Source organism: Sminthopsis crassicaudata, chromosome 2 (genome assembly GCF_048593235.1).
Source record: "Sminthopsis crassicaudata isolate SCR6 chromosome 2, ASM4859323v1, whole genome shotgun sequence".
Lineage (NCBI taxonomy): Eukaryota > Metazoa > Chordata > Mammalia > Dasyuromorphia > Dasyuridae > Sminthopsis > Sminthopsis crassicaudata.
In genome coordinates this window covers 440,322,805-440,337,721 of record NC_133618.1, presented here as the reverse complement: position 1 = coordinate 440,337,721, position 14,917 = coordinate 440,322,805, and the positions used below count along the sequence as shown (strand labels likewise).

Sequence of the window (14,917 nt, the reverse complement as noted above, 5' to 3'; positions counted from 1 at the left end):
AGAGAGGTCAGAGAATGCAACTGCCTCTCAGTCTCTTTGTATCAATATCATTCTCTCACATGAAGAGATCCATTCTACAGGTCTGAGTTAGACCTCCAGCAGCCACTGGCAGGTGGCTTCCATATCATAACTCATACACAAATTATATATGTGATTATATATTATATACATGTTCATACATATACATGTTTTGGGTCTTACTACTGTATTAAGCTGTCCTTAAAACCTATTCTTTTTTAATTAATTTATTTTTAACACACATACCAATGTTTATGAATCAATATTGGGAGAGAAAAATCAGAGCGAAAGGGAAAATCTATGGGAAAGATTTAAGAAAAAAAAAGGCAGGGAACATAACATATGTTGAATTATATTCAGTCTCCTTAGTTCTTTTTCTAGGTGCAAATGGCATTTTCTGTCTAAAGTCTATTGGAATTGCTTTAGATCACTGAACCATTGAGAACCAAACCTTTCATTGTTGATCATCACACATTAATGTTGTAATTATGTACAATGTATTCCTGATTCTGCTTGTTTCACTCAGCATCAGTTCATGTAAATCTTTCCAGGCCTTTCTAAAGTCAGCTTATTCATCATTTTTATAGATAAATAATATTCTATTACCTTTATATACCAAAAACTGATCCTTCTTGAAGGGCTTTTACCTACCACTGTCTAGATCTATACAAAGCATAACAAATATTTAGATAGATGTATGTATACATATATTTGTGTGTGTGTGTATAGATATATATATATATCTATACACACACACACAAATATATGTATGTATATATATATATATATATGTACACACACATACACATTTATATATATGTGTGTGTTGTTAAGGGCTTAAGGGGTCTCCTGAACTTATTTTTTTGAATTGCCATATTTCCACAGCACACAAGAGGCCTGAATGTTTGAAGGACAAATCTCTGTAGCTAACGTAATTTGTTAGCCCCCAAAGCTGGATTTTCCATATGTCCTTGGGAGATGAAACAGGCACCAGGCAGACTATTTCATTCTCCCCCCATTGTATTCTAGAAATGGTCTCATGTGGTTTTTTTTACTTTATGTGCAGAGCAAGGTGCAGAAGGAGAGTTGGAATGATGGCTGCCAATAGATGAAATTTGTGAATAGTTTTTTTTTTTTTTTAATTTAGATAAGATTTTTGTTTTAGTTTTTTCTTTATGTTTTATTGATGCCTTTTGTTTTTATACAAGTCATTTTACAAGATGCCAATGAGACAATGCTTATGTAGCTAGAGTCCTTGCTGATAGACCCATCTATGTTCATAATCTCGAGGTTCCCAAGGGAAACAAATACAGCTTTTGCCATCACTTTTGTTCTCTCCTTCTGGAGTGGTTTTATCTTTTATCCTGCCTTTATTGCACCTGTCTTAATTAGTGATATTTTAGATATGAGGGTTAAGAGGAGTTGTTAAAGTAAATTTCTTCCTCTTTTCAATCTGCATATTATTATATTATAAAAACATCTATGATTATTAGAGCACATATTTTTTTAAAACTAGAAAACAATAATAATAATAGAAAATTATTTATTGTTAGGAGAAAAACACAGTAGAATCCTCTTAAGAGATCTTTTTCGGTGAGGTTTCTTGGGATGAGACCTACTGACAAGGTATTATGAAATTCTGCAGCACTGACATTTAGGGCCTCTCCCACCCAAAGTGGAAAAATATCATTTGAGATCATTTGGAAACTCATGTATCATTTAATGCCATTATTGAACCAATTATTCAGAGTATATGAACTTGTGGTGAAGAAGTAAAAACATCAATAAAACCCTAAGCAAGTCTCTTGGGTCTGACTGACCCAAGATAAGCCTCTCCTTCCCAGAATTTCCATCACCAGGTATACTTTTTTTAGTTCTTAAAAAACTAAATGTAAATAAATAAATAATGTTATTGTGTGTGTGTGTATACATACATATATATATGTACATATAAGGGATAATAGAGTCAAGCAAGCAAGGTATCAGACATTATCCCAGTGACAACTTTCATGGCAGCCACTTATCTAAATTGTATTGTATAAATGTGAAAAAAATTAAATCTAAATTTAATCAGCTTACTTTTCAAGTCACATTAGCCACCTACTAGCATGCGCTCCTTTTTGAGCACTTATAGAAAAAGAATATTATTGTGCACAAGTTAGTCTTTGACCAAAATTGAACTATTCAACCATAGCTCCTTCTGATACTATAGCTTTCACCAAGGAAATTCTAACCAGTTATAACCTGTTTATCTACATGGACTCTGCTGAGGGAACTTTATTTCATTCTCCCCCCATTGTATTCTAGAAATGGTCTCATGTGGTTTTTTTTACTTTATGTGCAGAGCAAGGTGCGGAAGGAGAGTTGGAATGATGGCTGCCAATAGATGAAATTTGTGAATAGTTTTTTTTTTTTTTTTAAATTTAGATGAGATTTTTGTTTTAGTTTTTTCTTTATGTTTTATTGATGCCTTTTGTTTTTATACAAGTCATTTTACAAGATGCCATTCCTCTCCCCATCCCACCCCCCAACAATGATACAAAGAAACAATTCAAGGAAGCCCAACACAACCATCCATCTGAGACTGTCTATCTAGAGCAATGCCACACCAATAGTGTTCAGCTTCTTTATGGATAATGATGTTTCATAATACTGTGCTTGGGGACAAGCTTAGAGGGTTGTTTGTTTTTTTTTAATGGATTATTATTGTTGTTCTGTTCATGAGTCTTCCCACGTTCTTTTTTTTTTTTTTTTTTTTAATCATAGTTTTTATTTACTAGATATATACATGGGTAATTTTACAGTATTGACAATTGCCAAATCTTTTGTTCCAATTTTTCCCCTCCTTCCCCTCTCCCCCAGATGGCAGGTTGACCAATACATGTTAAATATGTTAAAGTATAAATTAAATACAATATATGTATACATGTCCAAACAGTTGTTTTGCTGTACAAAAAGAATTGGACTTTGAAATAGTGTACCATGAACCTGTGAAGGAAATCCAAAATGCAGGGGGACAAAAATAGACGGATTAGAAATTCTATGTAGTGGTTCATAGTCATCTTCCAGAGTTCTTTTGCTGGGTGTAGCTGGTTCAGTTCATTACTGCTCTATTGGAGCTGATTTGGTTCATCTCATTGTTGGAGAGGGCCGCGTCCATCAGAATTGATCATCACACAGTATTGTTGAAGTATACAAAGATCTCCTGGTCTTGCTCATTTCACTCAGCATCAGTTCATGTAAGTCTCTCCAGGCCTTTCTGAAATCATCCTGCTGGTCACTTCTTACAGAACAATAATATTTCATAATATTCATATACCACAATTTATTCAGCCATTCTCCAATTGATGGGCATCCACTCAGTTTCCAGTTTCTGGCCACCGCAAAGAGGGCCGCCACAAACATTTTGGCACAAACAGGTCCCTTTCCCTTCTTTAAAATCTCTTTGGGATATAAGCCCAGTACTAACACAGCTGGGTCAAAGTGAGGAGGGAAATTGAGGTCGGAGACCCTAAAAAGTCACTTTGACTTTCCAAGTTATCCAGACCTAGAAGTCAGCTAACCCCACCTCTGTTAAGTACCACTAATTTACCTTTCTATAGAGTTCAGCTGACACCACCCAAGTTTTCTATAGAGCTAAACTAAAGCTAAGTACTCCTACTTAACTTTCAATAGAACTGAATTAATATTAAGTACCACCACTTAAGCTCTATATAATTTGAACTATCACTAATCAAACTTTCTATAGCCTTACTGAAGCCTATTCAAATCCAAAAGCTCTGTATTGTCTCAAATCATATATATGAGGGTAGGAAGAATGGGCAGTATGGGCAGAACGACAGAACTCTAATTCCATCAGAGAGTTCTGCTCCACTGAGATCTCTCAATGACTTAAAATAAACTTTTACTTTTACTTTTAATTTAGTAAATTCTTTTATTTCACCTGCACCTTGTCTCACGAATCAAAAGCCGGGAAAAATCCCCCAACAAACCGGTATGCACAGTTTTATAACTTCTTGAGCATAGTTCCAAATTGCTCTTCAGCTTCCCACATTCTTTGAATTTCCTCAGGTAATAGCATTCTGTCCCTATACCATTTGATCAGTTGCTTCCTAATCTTTGGGGACTCACTTTGTTTGCGTGGCTTTTGGATTGCTTTTCTGCTATTATAAATTCTATCAATATTTTGGTATATTTGGGGGACTTTGTTACTGACTTGCTTAAGGTATTTGCCCAACAGTGGGATTTTGGGGTAAGAGCATTTTTCACACAGAATTCCAAATTGTTTTCTGGATTACTGAACCAATTTACAACCTCACCAATAGTGTAAATGTATCTAGCTTCTAGTAGCCCTTCCAATACTATTTCCTACTTTTAACATCTTTGCCACTTTGACAAATATGAGGTGAAACTTCAGAATTTCTTTTATTAACGATTTTGATTCATACAATTGTCAATAATTTGCAATTCTTTTGAAAGCTATTTGGGCATATCCTTTGATTAGCACTTTTCAATCAATGGAATAGCTTACAATTCAAGTCTGCCAGAAAAGCTTAACATCTGAAGAAAGGACTTTAGACCTTGCATACAGTGACTTCAGGTAACACCTTCATTTCTGTTAAATACTGGGTCCAACCTTAGCTAAACCCTGAAATGGGATAGTGTGCACTAAGACATTAAGGCAGTGACTGGGTCACAGCACACTATAACTTTAAGGAGGTTATAGATGATCTTTCTAAAGAGATCTCTCTAGTCTTTCGATATCCTCAGCAGTTGGCATCAGTCAGTATTTGCTCCAAACCTGCCATGAGGGCCTACAAATTGCAACAGATGTCCAAGGGGCAGCAGGCACAGACCCTGGTCTGATCAGCACTAAGACACTTTTACCTCTCTAAAGAGGCTCTATCTCAGAGCGGCCGTATCCCAAAAGTAAGTGAGGAAGAAGAATTTAGTCAGGACTTTCCAGATTTTTCTTGGCTTTGAAGAGATGACAATTCTCAGTAACCAAAATAAGATACTGGTCGTTTTATATTTGAAACAGGTCCAAAAGTATTTAAGTTCTACTTTAAGGAACAAAAGGCTAAGCTACTTAAGTATGTATTGCACCTAAAGTCCTCCACAACAGAAAATTGGAGACTGTTCTTCATAGAGGAGCTCTTCAGGACCTTTAGAAAGCAAATGCAAGCCCATAAGTTTTCAGGGATTAGTCTTATTGCACCTCAACTATACAATATTGGGCCCTCTGTGAAAGCTAAAAAAAAAAAAAAGATGTAACCTTGTTTACAAGAAGTATATAATCTAAAGTTACAAAGAAACACACATGAAACACACGTATCACTTATGTACAAATTAATTCTTCCCCTTTCTTTGTGGGGTTTCTACTTCTGGCCAGGACAAGACAAGGCAGGGCCTATAACAAGTATAGAGCTGTGGTGGCAAGGAGGGCTGGTGGGCTGGTACACACTGTGACAGCAGAGAAAATGAGGAACCATCCCTAGGGAGGTGAATTTGGTTGACAAGAATGATGGATGGCCTCATGTAAAATCTGCTTCCTCCAATGACAAGCAGCAGTAGTTCATTCATCCAGGAAGCTCCACCAAGGCTACTCTCCAATGCTACAATGTGGTGTAGAGAGTTCCCGGATTCCTAACAGATGTAATAGAACATTCCAAGCCACACTGGAAAAGCTTCTGCTAATGATTGGTTGTGGTCTACATGTTCAGAGTCCAAGAACCAGCTTCCCTGCAGCCCTATACATAGGGAAGCCTGAAAAATACAACTTCTCTTTCATTCTCTTTTTCTGGGCTTATTTAAGATTCAGGCTCAATCCCTCTCAAAACAGGATGTAGCACTAGAACTGCCTTTTAAAATCCCTTTTTTTTTTCTGCTCCCCTCCTCTGTTCAATAAATCCCCAATCTTGTCTGATTAATTGAAAACTGCTTAGTCCATTAGGAATTAATCAAAAGAGCTCTTTTCTTTTTCTACTGAGGTTCCAATCTAATTGGAAGGTTTGCTATTTTTGTATTTCAAAAGCTCCCATTAGAAAATATTCTTTCTCTTCTTTGAACAGTCCCTAATAAGGATGAAGATCTGTTTTTCAGGATTAGATTTCCAAAACCATTTGAAAAAGCACTAGTTGAGAAATTTTCAATAAAGCACAACAGATACAATATAAGACAAACCCAGAGAGGGATGAGGAGGGATCACAGAAGTCACAATTTTCCTCTGATAGGTGGTTTTGTTCTGTAGGCTCAACTTAAAGACAATTTCTTATTGGCCTTCTGACCCACAAAAGTCAAGAAAACTCATTGTTTTTTACATGCTTCAATGATACTGATGAGGATGAAAAATGAGGCTCAAAAAGAAAGATGATTCAATGCTTCCTTCTCCTCCTAAGTACCAAAGGCTGGGTCCGTTTAGCAAATGAATTCACTACTCAATGCTGTGTTAAAACAAAGTCTTTATTGATAGTAAAGGGATAGGCAGGCATTTGGCCTTTAGGGAGAAAAGCCAGACTGCCTGAGAAAAGGATGCCACAGTAAAGTCAGCAGGCACAAGGCAGAGAAAAACCAAGTGCAAGGAATGGAATTTTGGAGATTAATTTTATACATAATCAGGGTCATAAAACAAAGTTTGTCCTTCTGATATAGAGACATTATCCAAGAGGTTCTGGAGAGATGTGTAAATAAGACAAGAATTTCTTAAGGATGTAAAATTCTATTAATCATTTATGTCTCAAGTTATCTCCTTTAACCTCTTCTAGGACAGGAATTTCCTGTTAATCATTTGTATCTTGGGCTATCTCCTTTTAACCTCTTCAATACCAAGTTATAGGCTTTCTAAACCCAGAAGATAAGTGGTGTCAGCAGGCATATTACTACAAATCCATCCCCCCTCTCCTGAGCCGTTAACTCCTGCTGCTCACCTCAGCAGGGTCATCTAGCGTTTTACCTTCACCAGGTCTTCGGTCATCATGGCTTCGATTATCTGAATCCAAGAACGACCTCAAGAGGTCCCCCAAAGAACACCCGATACACACAAATATTCAGCAACAGATTTTTATTCACTACATTATTTCACTACATTGAGTTCCCTCAATCCTAATGCTCTAATCCTAAAGCATAATGAATCTAATCTACTCTTTCCTCCCCTTTCTGCAACCCCTTTTTCTGTAGTCCCCAGGTCACATGTCAGAGTGTGTCAGAGCCAGGTGCATAATCAATCAAGAGTGAGGAGGGCTTCCACCTCATTGGATGAGGCTTACTCAATGCCCTCAACCCCCTGTTGAGGCAGAGTAAGCCTCCGAGTACCTCAAACTCTACTCTTGAGATTTGCCCTTGACCCTAACACTGAGACGGCTCCTGTTGTGTCCCTCTTTTAAGAGCTCATGATTTATGAGCCCTTTGATCTCAGAGGTTAGATGAATGGAGCAGGGGACTCGTAGGGTGTGAAAAGAGCTCCAGGTTATTGTGCTGGCCAGCCTTTGATATACATTTTTGCAAACATGATCAGTGTGTGAACAGTAGGCAATGCCCAATCACCATTCAGTAAAGCAGCTTGTGGACATTGCGTATGTATGATATCCGCCAATAAGAGGAGACCTTATCCAGCAATTCACCAGCTCCCTCACAGCCGAGAGGCCCTGTTCAGGCATCCTTGCTCATATAGCAAGTCACTGGCTGTGACCTGTTATGGGCCAGAACTCTGTACTTGAAACAAGGATTCTTACAAAATGCTAACTCAATGGAATTAATAAAGACAATGATTATCTAGTTTAGCGTGGTGATTTATAGTTCTCTAGTTCAGTATATGTACTTAGTACTTAATATAGTTCTACAAGATTCACACTTACGATGATGAATTATAAGAGAGCATATAAACTCGGACAAACTCAGCCAGATAGATTCAGTCCATCTCACACCACCTTGGTGGCAGGCTTTCCTCCTTAGCTTCTCTGCTAAGGAAAGCCTCTGGAAAGCCTCCAAGAAAGCTAGCCAAAGCCAAGGAGACTAGACTTTGAAGGAGCTAATAAAGAATTTGGACAGTAACACCTGTAATTACTTTGCTGAAACGAAGGCTGCTCCAAGATCTCCAGAAAACTAACCAGAACATTACAATGACCTTCCAGCTCAACACTTGTTCCCACAATCACAAATCACTGCTCCTTACTCAACAAGGGCTTTTCTGCAACATGGAAGAAAACTTATTGTGTATCAAAGGTCCAGATGGCCTCAGTACTCCTTCTCAGCAGGGTCCCATAACTCAGCAGGCACTTAGCACAGTGTACAAGGCTTGCCCTCTTTTGTGTAGGAAAGGTTTAAAACAACTGTGAAACATCTGCAGAGCCTCCAGGCTCAAATCTCTTCGGACAATGTAGCTGAATCCTCTAATGATCCCACAGAGAAACAGAAAGCTGAATTGTTCTAAAAGAAACAGGTCAAAGCTAGTAGCAGAGGTGGCCCTCAGTGACTAAGCTAATAGGGCTAGCCCACTAATCATGGACTTCATTGCAAGCTGGCCCCTGGCCCCCAACATTTTCTACTTATCATTGCAGATGTTTCTAGGAAAACAAAAGAATGACATAAAGATAGAAATGAGATGAATTAAACAGGCAACAGAAACACAGTGAATACAATCACATTTCCATCTTCATGTTATCCTTAGCCCAGAGGATGCATGCAAAGTTTGCATGCATGATGCTTGCCAGTGTGAAGGTTTCTTCTTGTAAAAGGTTTTCTTTTTGATGATTTTTAAGCTTCCAATAATACAGGACAGGTCAACCAGCTTAGAATGGGATACAATCCACACATTCAGTTCCATGACATCCATCAGCATGTAATTTGATGGTTAATTTGTCTTGCAAGCTGACATTTGCAGACTGTATTGCCCCTCTCATAGTAGAAGCATATTCTGGAGGTAGACACAATATAAATTAACTCTCTAGGTCATGGGGAGGATCTTCTTTGTTCTTGCTCATCTTTTGTTCTGGAATAGTTTGGCTTTCATAAAAAGCTTCCTGGAAGCCAGAAACTACAAGTTCTTCAGTTTAAAGGACTTCTCAGGGGTGAAGAAAACACAATGTATATATCTTTGACCATCCCAAATTCAGGAAGATCAACATGATCTTCCGATGATGATTGTAGTGATGATCCTCACCAATACTACATCCATTGAGCAGCCTGACCTGTAAGTGATGACAACTTAATGACCATGTTTAGCATATCTTGAAAAGAAAACATTTTATTATAACTTATTTGATCTACACTATCTTGAAATTGACTATCCAATGTATTTATACATCCCATTTCAGATTTTTTTTTGAACGTTGCCATTATTTTGACAATTTTAAAATAAATTCAGTTGTGTATTAGGAGTCATCATTATTTAAAAAAAAATCATTCTATTAGTAATTCCCTAGCAAAATCTTATCTTCCTGGGAGAGGGATGACAATTAAAAGGAAATAGCTAGAAAAGAAAACAGGTAGAGTGATAATTTTAGTTGATTTTAATAAAATTATGACAAGATTAGGTAGTTATATATGCCAAATATAAAATATGGGTTGAGATGTTTTTAATTTTTCACTTACTTGAATTTCTCAACCTAAAATATAAATTCTCTGGTCTAGTGATGTTCATATTAGTACTATTAAGGTATGACCTGCCTATCACTACCTAATCTGGTTATTGTAATAGCAAACTAGAATTGTACTCTAGTATTGGTTTTTTTGTTTTGTTTTTCTGTTGTTTTTTTCCCCCTGAGGCTGGGGTTAAGTGACTTGCCCCGGGTCACACAGCTAGGAAGTGTTAAGTGTCTGAGACCAGATTTGAACTCGGGTCCTCCTGAATTCAGGGCTGGTGCTCTATCCACTGCGCCACCTAGCTGCCCCTTCTAGTATTGTTTTAATTGTAAGTATTGTATTTTTAAGATCTATTTTGTCAGAGATTTTTAACAGAGAAGGGAATCTCTGCAAGAAATCTAAAATGGAAAATCAGATGCACTAGAAGCTACTCTGAAGCCCCACTCATTCTAGTATTCCCAAAGAGATTTTTTCAGTGACCTTGCATCACCATAATGGGACAGCTGTTTGTCAAAATGGCTTGAATCTTTTTCATAAACACAAGATTCTCAAGTCTCATATATCAGGCAAACAATGCTTGATCAAATGGGAATCTGAATGTTTTACTAGGAGGTACCTTTCTGTTATGATGCTTGGTTAGTGAGTGTCACCTCAGATATTTATTGTTTATTGAATATATTATGAGTTAATGTTTAATCAAATGGAACAAAGTGTGTTATGTTGTGCCCACTTCCCTCTTCTCTAATGTCACCTTTGCACCTCAGTGAGGATATTTCCTTACAGGTTTTGTGTTGCCCATGGAGGACTGCCCTCCTGAATACATTGAGCTTGTTTAATGAGCCAAAAAAGACTAGCCTCTATGGGTGGGTGAGGGGATGTAATAAATAATTCATTTGGATCTCTACTCTATTCCAATCGTTGTCCAAGTATAATCCAAGTATTAATCATTGTGACAATCATATCTAAGTTCTGAATATAAGGCCCCAGAGCTGTCAGTGGCAAATTCTAAGTTCACTTGCTTAATTATAGGAAGTTGATTAGAGTCCCTCCACCCTTATTTTTCCTGGTCATTGTGACCAAGTGCAGAGATGATTCAACTACACGAAAGGTCTCCCAAATATTTTTGTACTCTTGAATCAACACTTGTTGACAGTGATAGCTTACACCATTTCTTCCTGCCTAAGCTAAAGAAAAGCCTGTCCGTCTTAGTGGAGATATTCATTGCTTTACCCAGCTTGTGGCCTTAATGACATATTATTTTGCTTATTTTAGCTTATGAGGCATATGGAATCATTCTGCATTTAGAATCGCTGTTCTTGAACTTCTGGCATTTAACCCTATAAAAATAGGATCCTAGAAGGAGAAGGAATCTCAAATTGTGAAGATCTGAGGTCCACATCATTAGAAGGAAATATGGATCCTTTAATAAAGTACCATTGGCTTAGAGCTCTGTCTGGCCAAATCTTATTTCCTGCTCACTTACTACACAAGACTTCATCATACTGATTTTTCATCACGCCACCAGAACCTGTATCAGATTGCTTGCTGTCTTGGGAAGGGGGGGGAGGGAAGGAAGGGAAGGAGAAAAATCTGGAACACAAAGTCTTTTTAAAAATTAAATCTGTTAGAAAACCCATCTTTGAATGTAAGAATGTAAGATCCTAGGGGGCAGGGACTGTGTTTTGTAATGGGGTGTTTGGGACAAAGAGAGACTACCCAAATTGACTGCTCAGAGCTCACTCACAGAAAGCAGAGTTATTTATTAGACTCTGGAGAAGCAGACCCCATCCTGGTCTGTGAGCCGAATTCTCAGCAGGAGAGGGCCACTCCCTTGAAGATGCTCACAGCTTTTATACATTTCAGACAAAGATCCCCCAAATCCCACCTCTTTATGGTGTGATTGGTCACATAAGCTCTATCTCCTATTTGGTCAGTGGAATGTACTAGAACCTTCTTTGGACAATGGCGTTATCTAAAATCGCAGGCTCCCAGAGAAGCCAAAACCGAGGCCTTTAAGGCTTCAGTTAATTTAGCCCACAGTCTCTCATCAATGTGTGCTTGATCTGTACGTTCTTCACCTTTTTTCCCAGACCCGGGTAGTGGGACTGGCTATATAACGATGTGTGTGTGACTTCTGTAACACCCAATTAATGGGGAATCAGGGAGGGCCTAGTGCTTCCCAATGAGAAATAAAGTACAGCCTTTGGCGTTTCAAAGATGGCTTTACTAACCTAGACCCCATTACTGAAAGAATGTAAAATCACTCTTTCCTGCAAGAAAAAGAAAATCCATCTTTTCATGCTATTTCCAGCCTCCAGTGAGTAGAGATTTTTTTCTATGCATATAATTTGGTAATTTCTGTAAATTTTAGTAAGTCCACATTGTTGTGGAGGACCCTTTCATGTTATTTTCTGCAGTGCCTTTTACATACGTTATAATTTGTAAGTAACCAGGCTCAGGGAGATCAAGAGCTGGCATAAGGTACACAAGCGGAATTAGAAGCGGGGCTTTCGTGCACTTTGGAGAATGCTTTTGCATGGACACATTCTGCATAGTATCTATAATATATGCAGCTACCTTATTTGTTCTCAGTATTTTTGGAGACTTCTAGACTTGAGAAAAAAAGCATTAAGAGAAAAAAAAGAAAGAAAACTATGTTTACACCTATTTGGAAATATATGTAAAATAATATATTTATATATAAAACGAGGAAAAGAAATATATATAAATGTCTAGTAGATCTCAGGGTCAAACATAATTTTTCTTCACAATCACAAATTGTTTCCTTAAACGGTTGTACCGCTTCCCAGCTCAAACATTCGCATGTGTGTCTACCCTCACACAACCCCTCCAGATTGCCCAGACGAGCGCGCGCAGGCTGAACTGCATTCCCCACGCCCGATCCCGCGCCTAATAGCGTCCCTCCGCCACCAGGAGGCGATGTGCAAACCGGAGGTTCGATTGAGCGGCCGACCATAGAAAAGCAGCTTCTACTTCCGCTTCCTTGACGTTTCCGTTTAACGCTTCGTAGCCCCGGTGTTTAAAGCTTGTTCCAGCGGCTGCCGGATCCCAACGAGAGGAGGTAAAGCACCCTCGGGGCTTCTTCCCAACCGCCGTTTCAGCTTAGTTTTTGTGACGAGAACCTTGCTCGTCATAGATCTACCGATACCCCCTTTCTAGTCCATAACCTTAACCCTGACCCAGGCGCAGGCGCAAAGCCGTTCCTCTCCTTTTTTTTTTTTTTTTTTTTTTTTTTTTTAGGTTGGGTGGGTTCCAGGCTCTGACGCAGGCGCAGAGAGGCCCCAAGTCGCGAGACAAAGGGTGACGCCAGGAGCCGTCGAGATGGCGGCTGAGCCGGGCAGTACGGGCCGGTCTAGCCCAGCGACCCCGGAGAAAGAAGTAGCTTCGCTGGTGAAACTGGAGGAACCTGGCTCTAGCCGGGACTCCCAAGAATCTATGGCCTCACTCCCTGGCCCTGCAGCCCCCGCCGCCTCTCCCCCGTCCCCAGTCCAGTTCCCTGCCGCCCTCGAGGCCTCGCCTCCAGCCCCCGGCCCTCTGGGGCCCCGGCCGGGTCCGGAGACGTTCCGCCAGCGCTTCCGGCAGTTCCGCTACCACGAGGCTGCGGGGCCGCGAGAGGCCTTTCGCCAACTCCGCGAACTCTCCCGCCAGTGGCTGCGGCCCGAGGTCCGAACCAAGGAGCAGATCGTGGAGATGCTGGTGCAGGAGCAGCTCATGGCCATCCTGCCCGAGGAGGCCCGGGCCCGCCGGCGAGGACGCCGTGGCGATGTCCGCATTACGGGATGAGCAAGGGAGCCGAGGCCCCGCCGGCCTGCGAGCGAGGAGTGGCCTCGGCTCGCCGACCGCGCTGAGAGGAGGAGGAGGAGGAAGAGCAGGCGGTGATGGTCTCCCCGCGGCCGCCTTGGGTCTCCCTGTACCGACCTGTTTCCCTGAAGCATTTCCCCTCATCCAGGGGGCCGCCAAGCTATCGTTGTCTTGTCTGTGTCCGCACCGGCCATCGTATTAATGAAACCTGATATTGGCAGTCGTGACCTGTTGTGACTCCTTGCTTCGCCTCTTGGTTTTCTACCCTGGGTAGCCTCCGTACCCTTTTCTAACTGGGGGGAGGGTGCCCAAGGTGGAGACTACCGTGTGCTCCGTTCTTCAGCCGGTCATTTAATTAATTCTGCTCGGTCCCAGTGTCTTGTGAAAGTAGTTATCTATTGCTACTGCTGAAGCACCTAGAGTACAGAGACCTGACCAATACCCTATGTCTATTATTAGTGGTTTTTTTTTTTTCCGTGAAAGGTCAGAGGACCTGCAAGGGACCATTACCGATTCTACCTAGCTCTTTTATTTCATAGTAAAGGCTTTTTGTTGTAACGAATTGTTGTGGAGGACCCTTTCGTGTTATTTTCGTAGTGCCTTTTACATGCATCATATCTTTTTATGTAACCAGGCTCAGGGAGAGTTGGCCTAAGGTACACAATTGGTATTAGAATCGGGGCTTTTGTGCAGTTTGAGAATGTTTTTGTATTGACTGTGTGGTAATTTCCAAATCCATTAAGTTGTTTAGCAAGAAATTTTTGCAGAAATGAGTTTGACCTACATATGAAGTTTATTTGATAGCTGATACGATTGTTGGTACTACTTACTGAGCCAAATGTAGTGGATTTTCTGTTCATTACAACTCCATATTAGCAAGTGTCAAAACCACTTGTGTTTTTAGTTCAGTCCTTTACATTGCCAACAACTATCATCAGTGCAATCAACAACAAATGTGCATGTGCTTCTGCCCCAGATAATGTTACCTAGAGTAGAATTCCTAGGGAGCTGTGTCCCAGAGCTGGTGGATTCCCCATCCCCACCCCCCAGGATTGGCAATTTTAGTGAACTTTTTGTGACATTTATTTCAGTGACTGGGATCAGCAGTGGGCCCTCCTGGGACCGTTGTGTTCAGCTGGTGCCTTTTTTTTCCTAGTTATTCTGGAATGTCTGAAAATTCACACAACTAGTTTTACAGCTGATAGCTACTTTTTTTGTTTTAGTTTTGGGAAAGAGACTATAATGTTTGGGAAATGTCACAGCTGAAAATATCTGGATCTGGTTAATAGCCAGTTTGGTGCTTCTGCAGACATTGTATTTCCTCACTTCATTGGCAAACATCAGGTGCTCCTGGCATTTTAACCCTTTTGAAAAAGTACATTAAATTATTAATTTAAAAAGGATTCTTGTCCTCCTTTGTGATTCAAACTGATCCGCAATCTTAAGTTGTAAGGTAACTTTTGTCTTCACAGCAGCCCATCTCCTACTTTGGTATGAC

At 40.0% G+C, this 14,917-nt stretch overlaps 1 protein-coding gene across 1 annotated transcript; it reads left to right on the top strand.

Moving 5' to 3' along the window:
• The first annotated feature begins 12,540 nt into the window (after positions 1 to 12,540).
• On the top strand, positions 12,541 to 14,819 carry SCAND1 (SCAN domain containing 1). The gene is made up of 2 exons (XM_074292533.1): positions 12,541 to 12,679; positions 12,859 to 14,819. Exon 2 carries the CDS (start codon positions 12,940 to 12,942, stop codon positions 13,399 to 13,401), a length of 462 nt encoding a protein of 153 aa, XP_074148634.1. The 5' UTR covers positions 12,541 to 12,679; positions 12,859 to 12,939; the 3' UTR covers positions 13,402 to 14,819.
• The last annotated feature ends 98 nt before the right edge of the window (positions 14,820 to 14,917 follow it).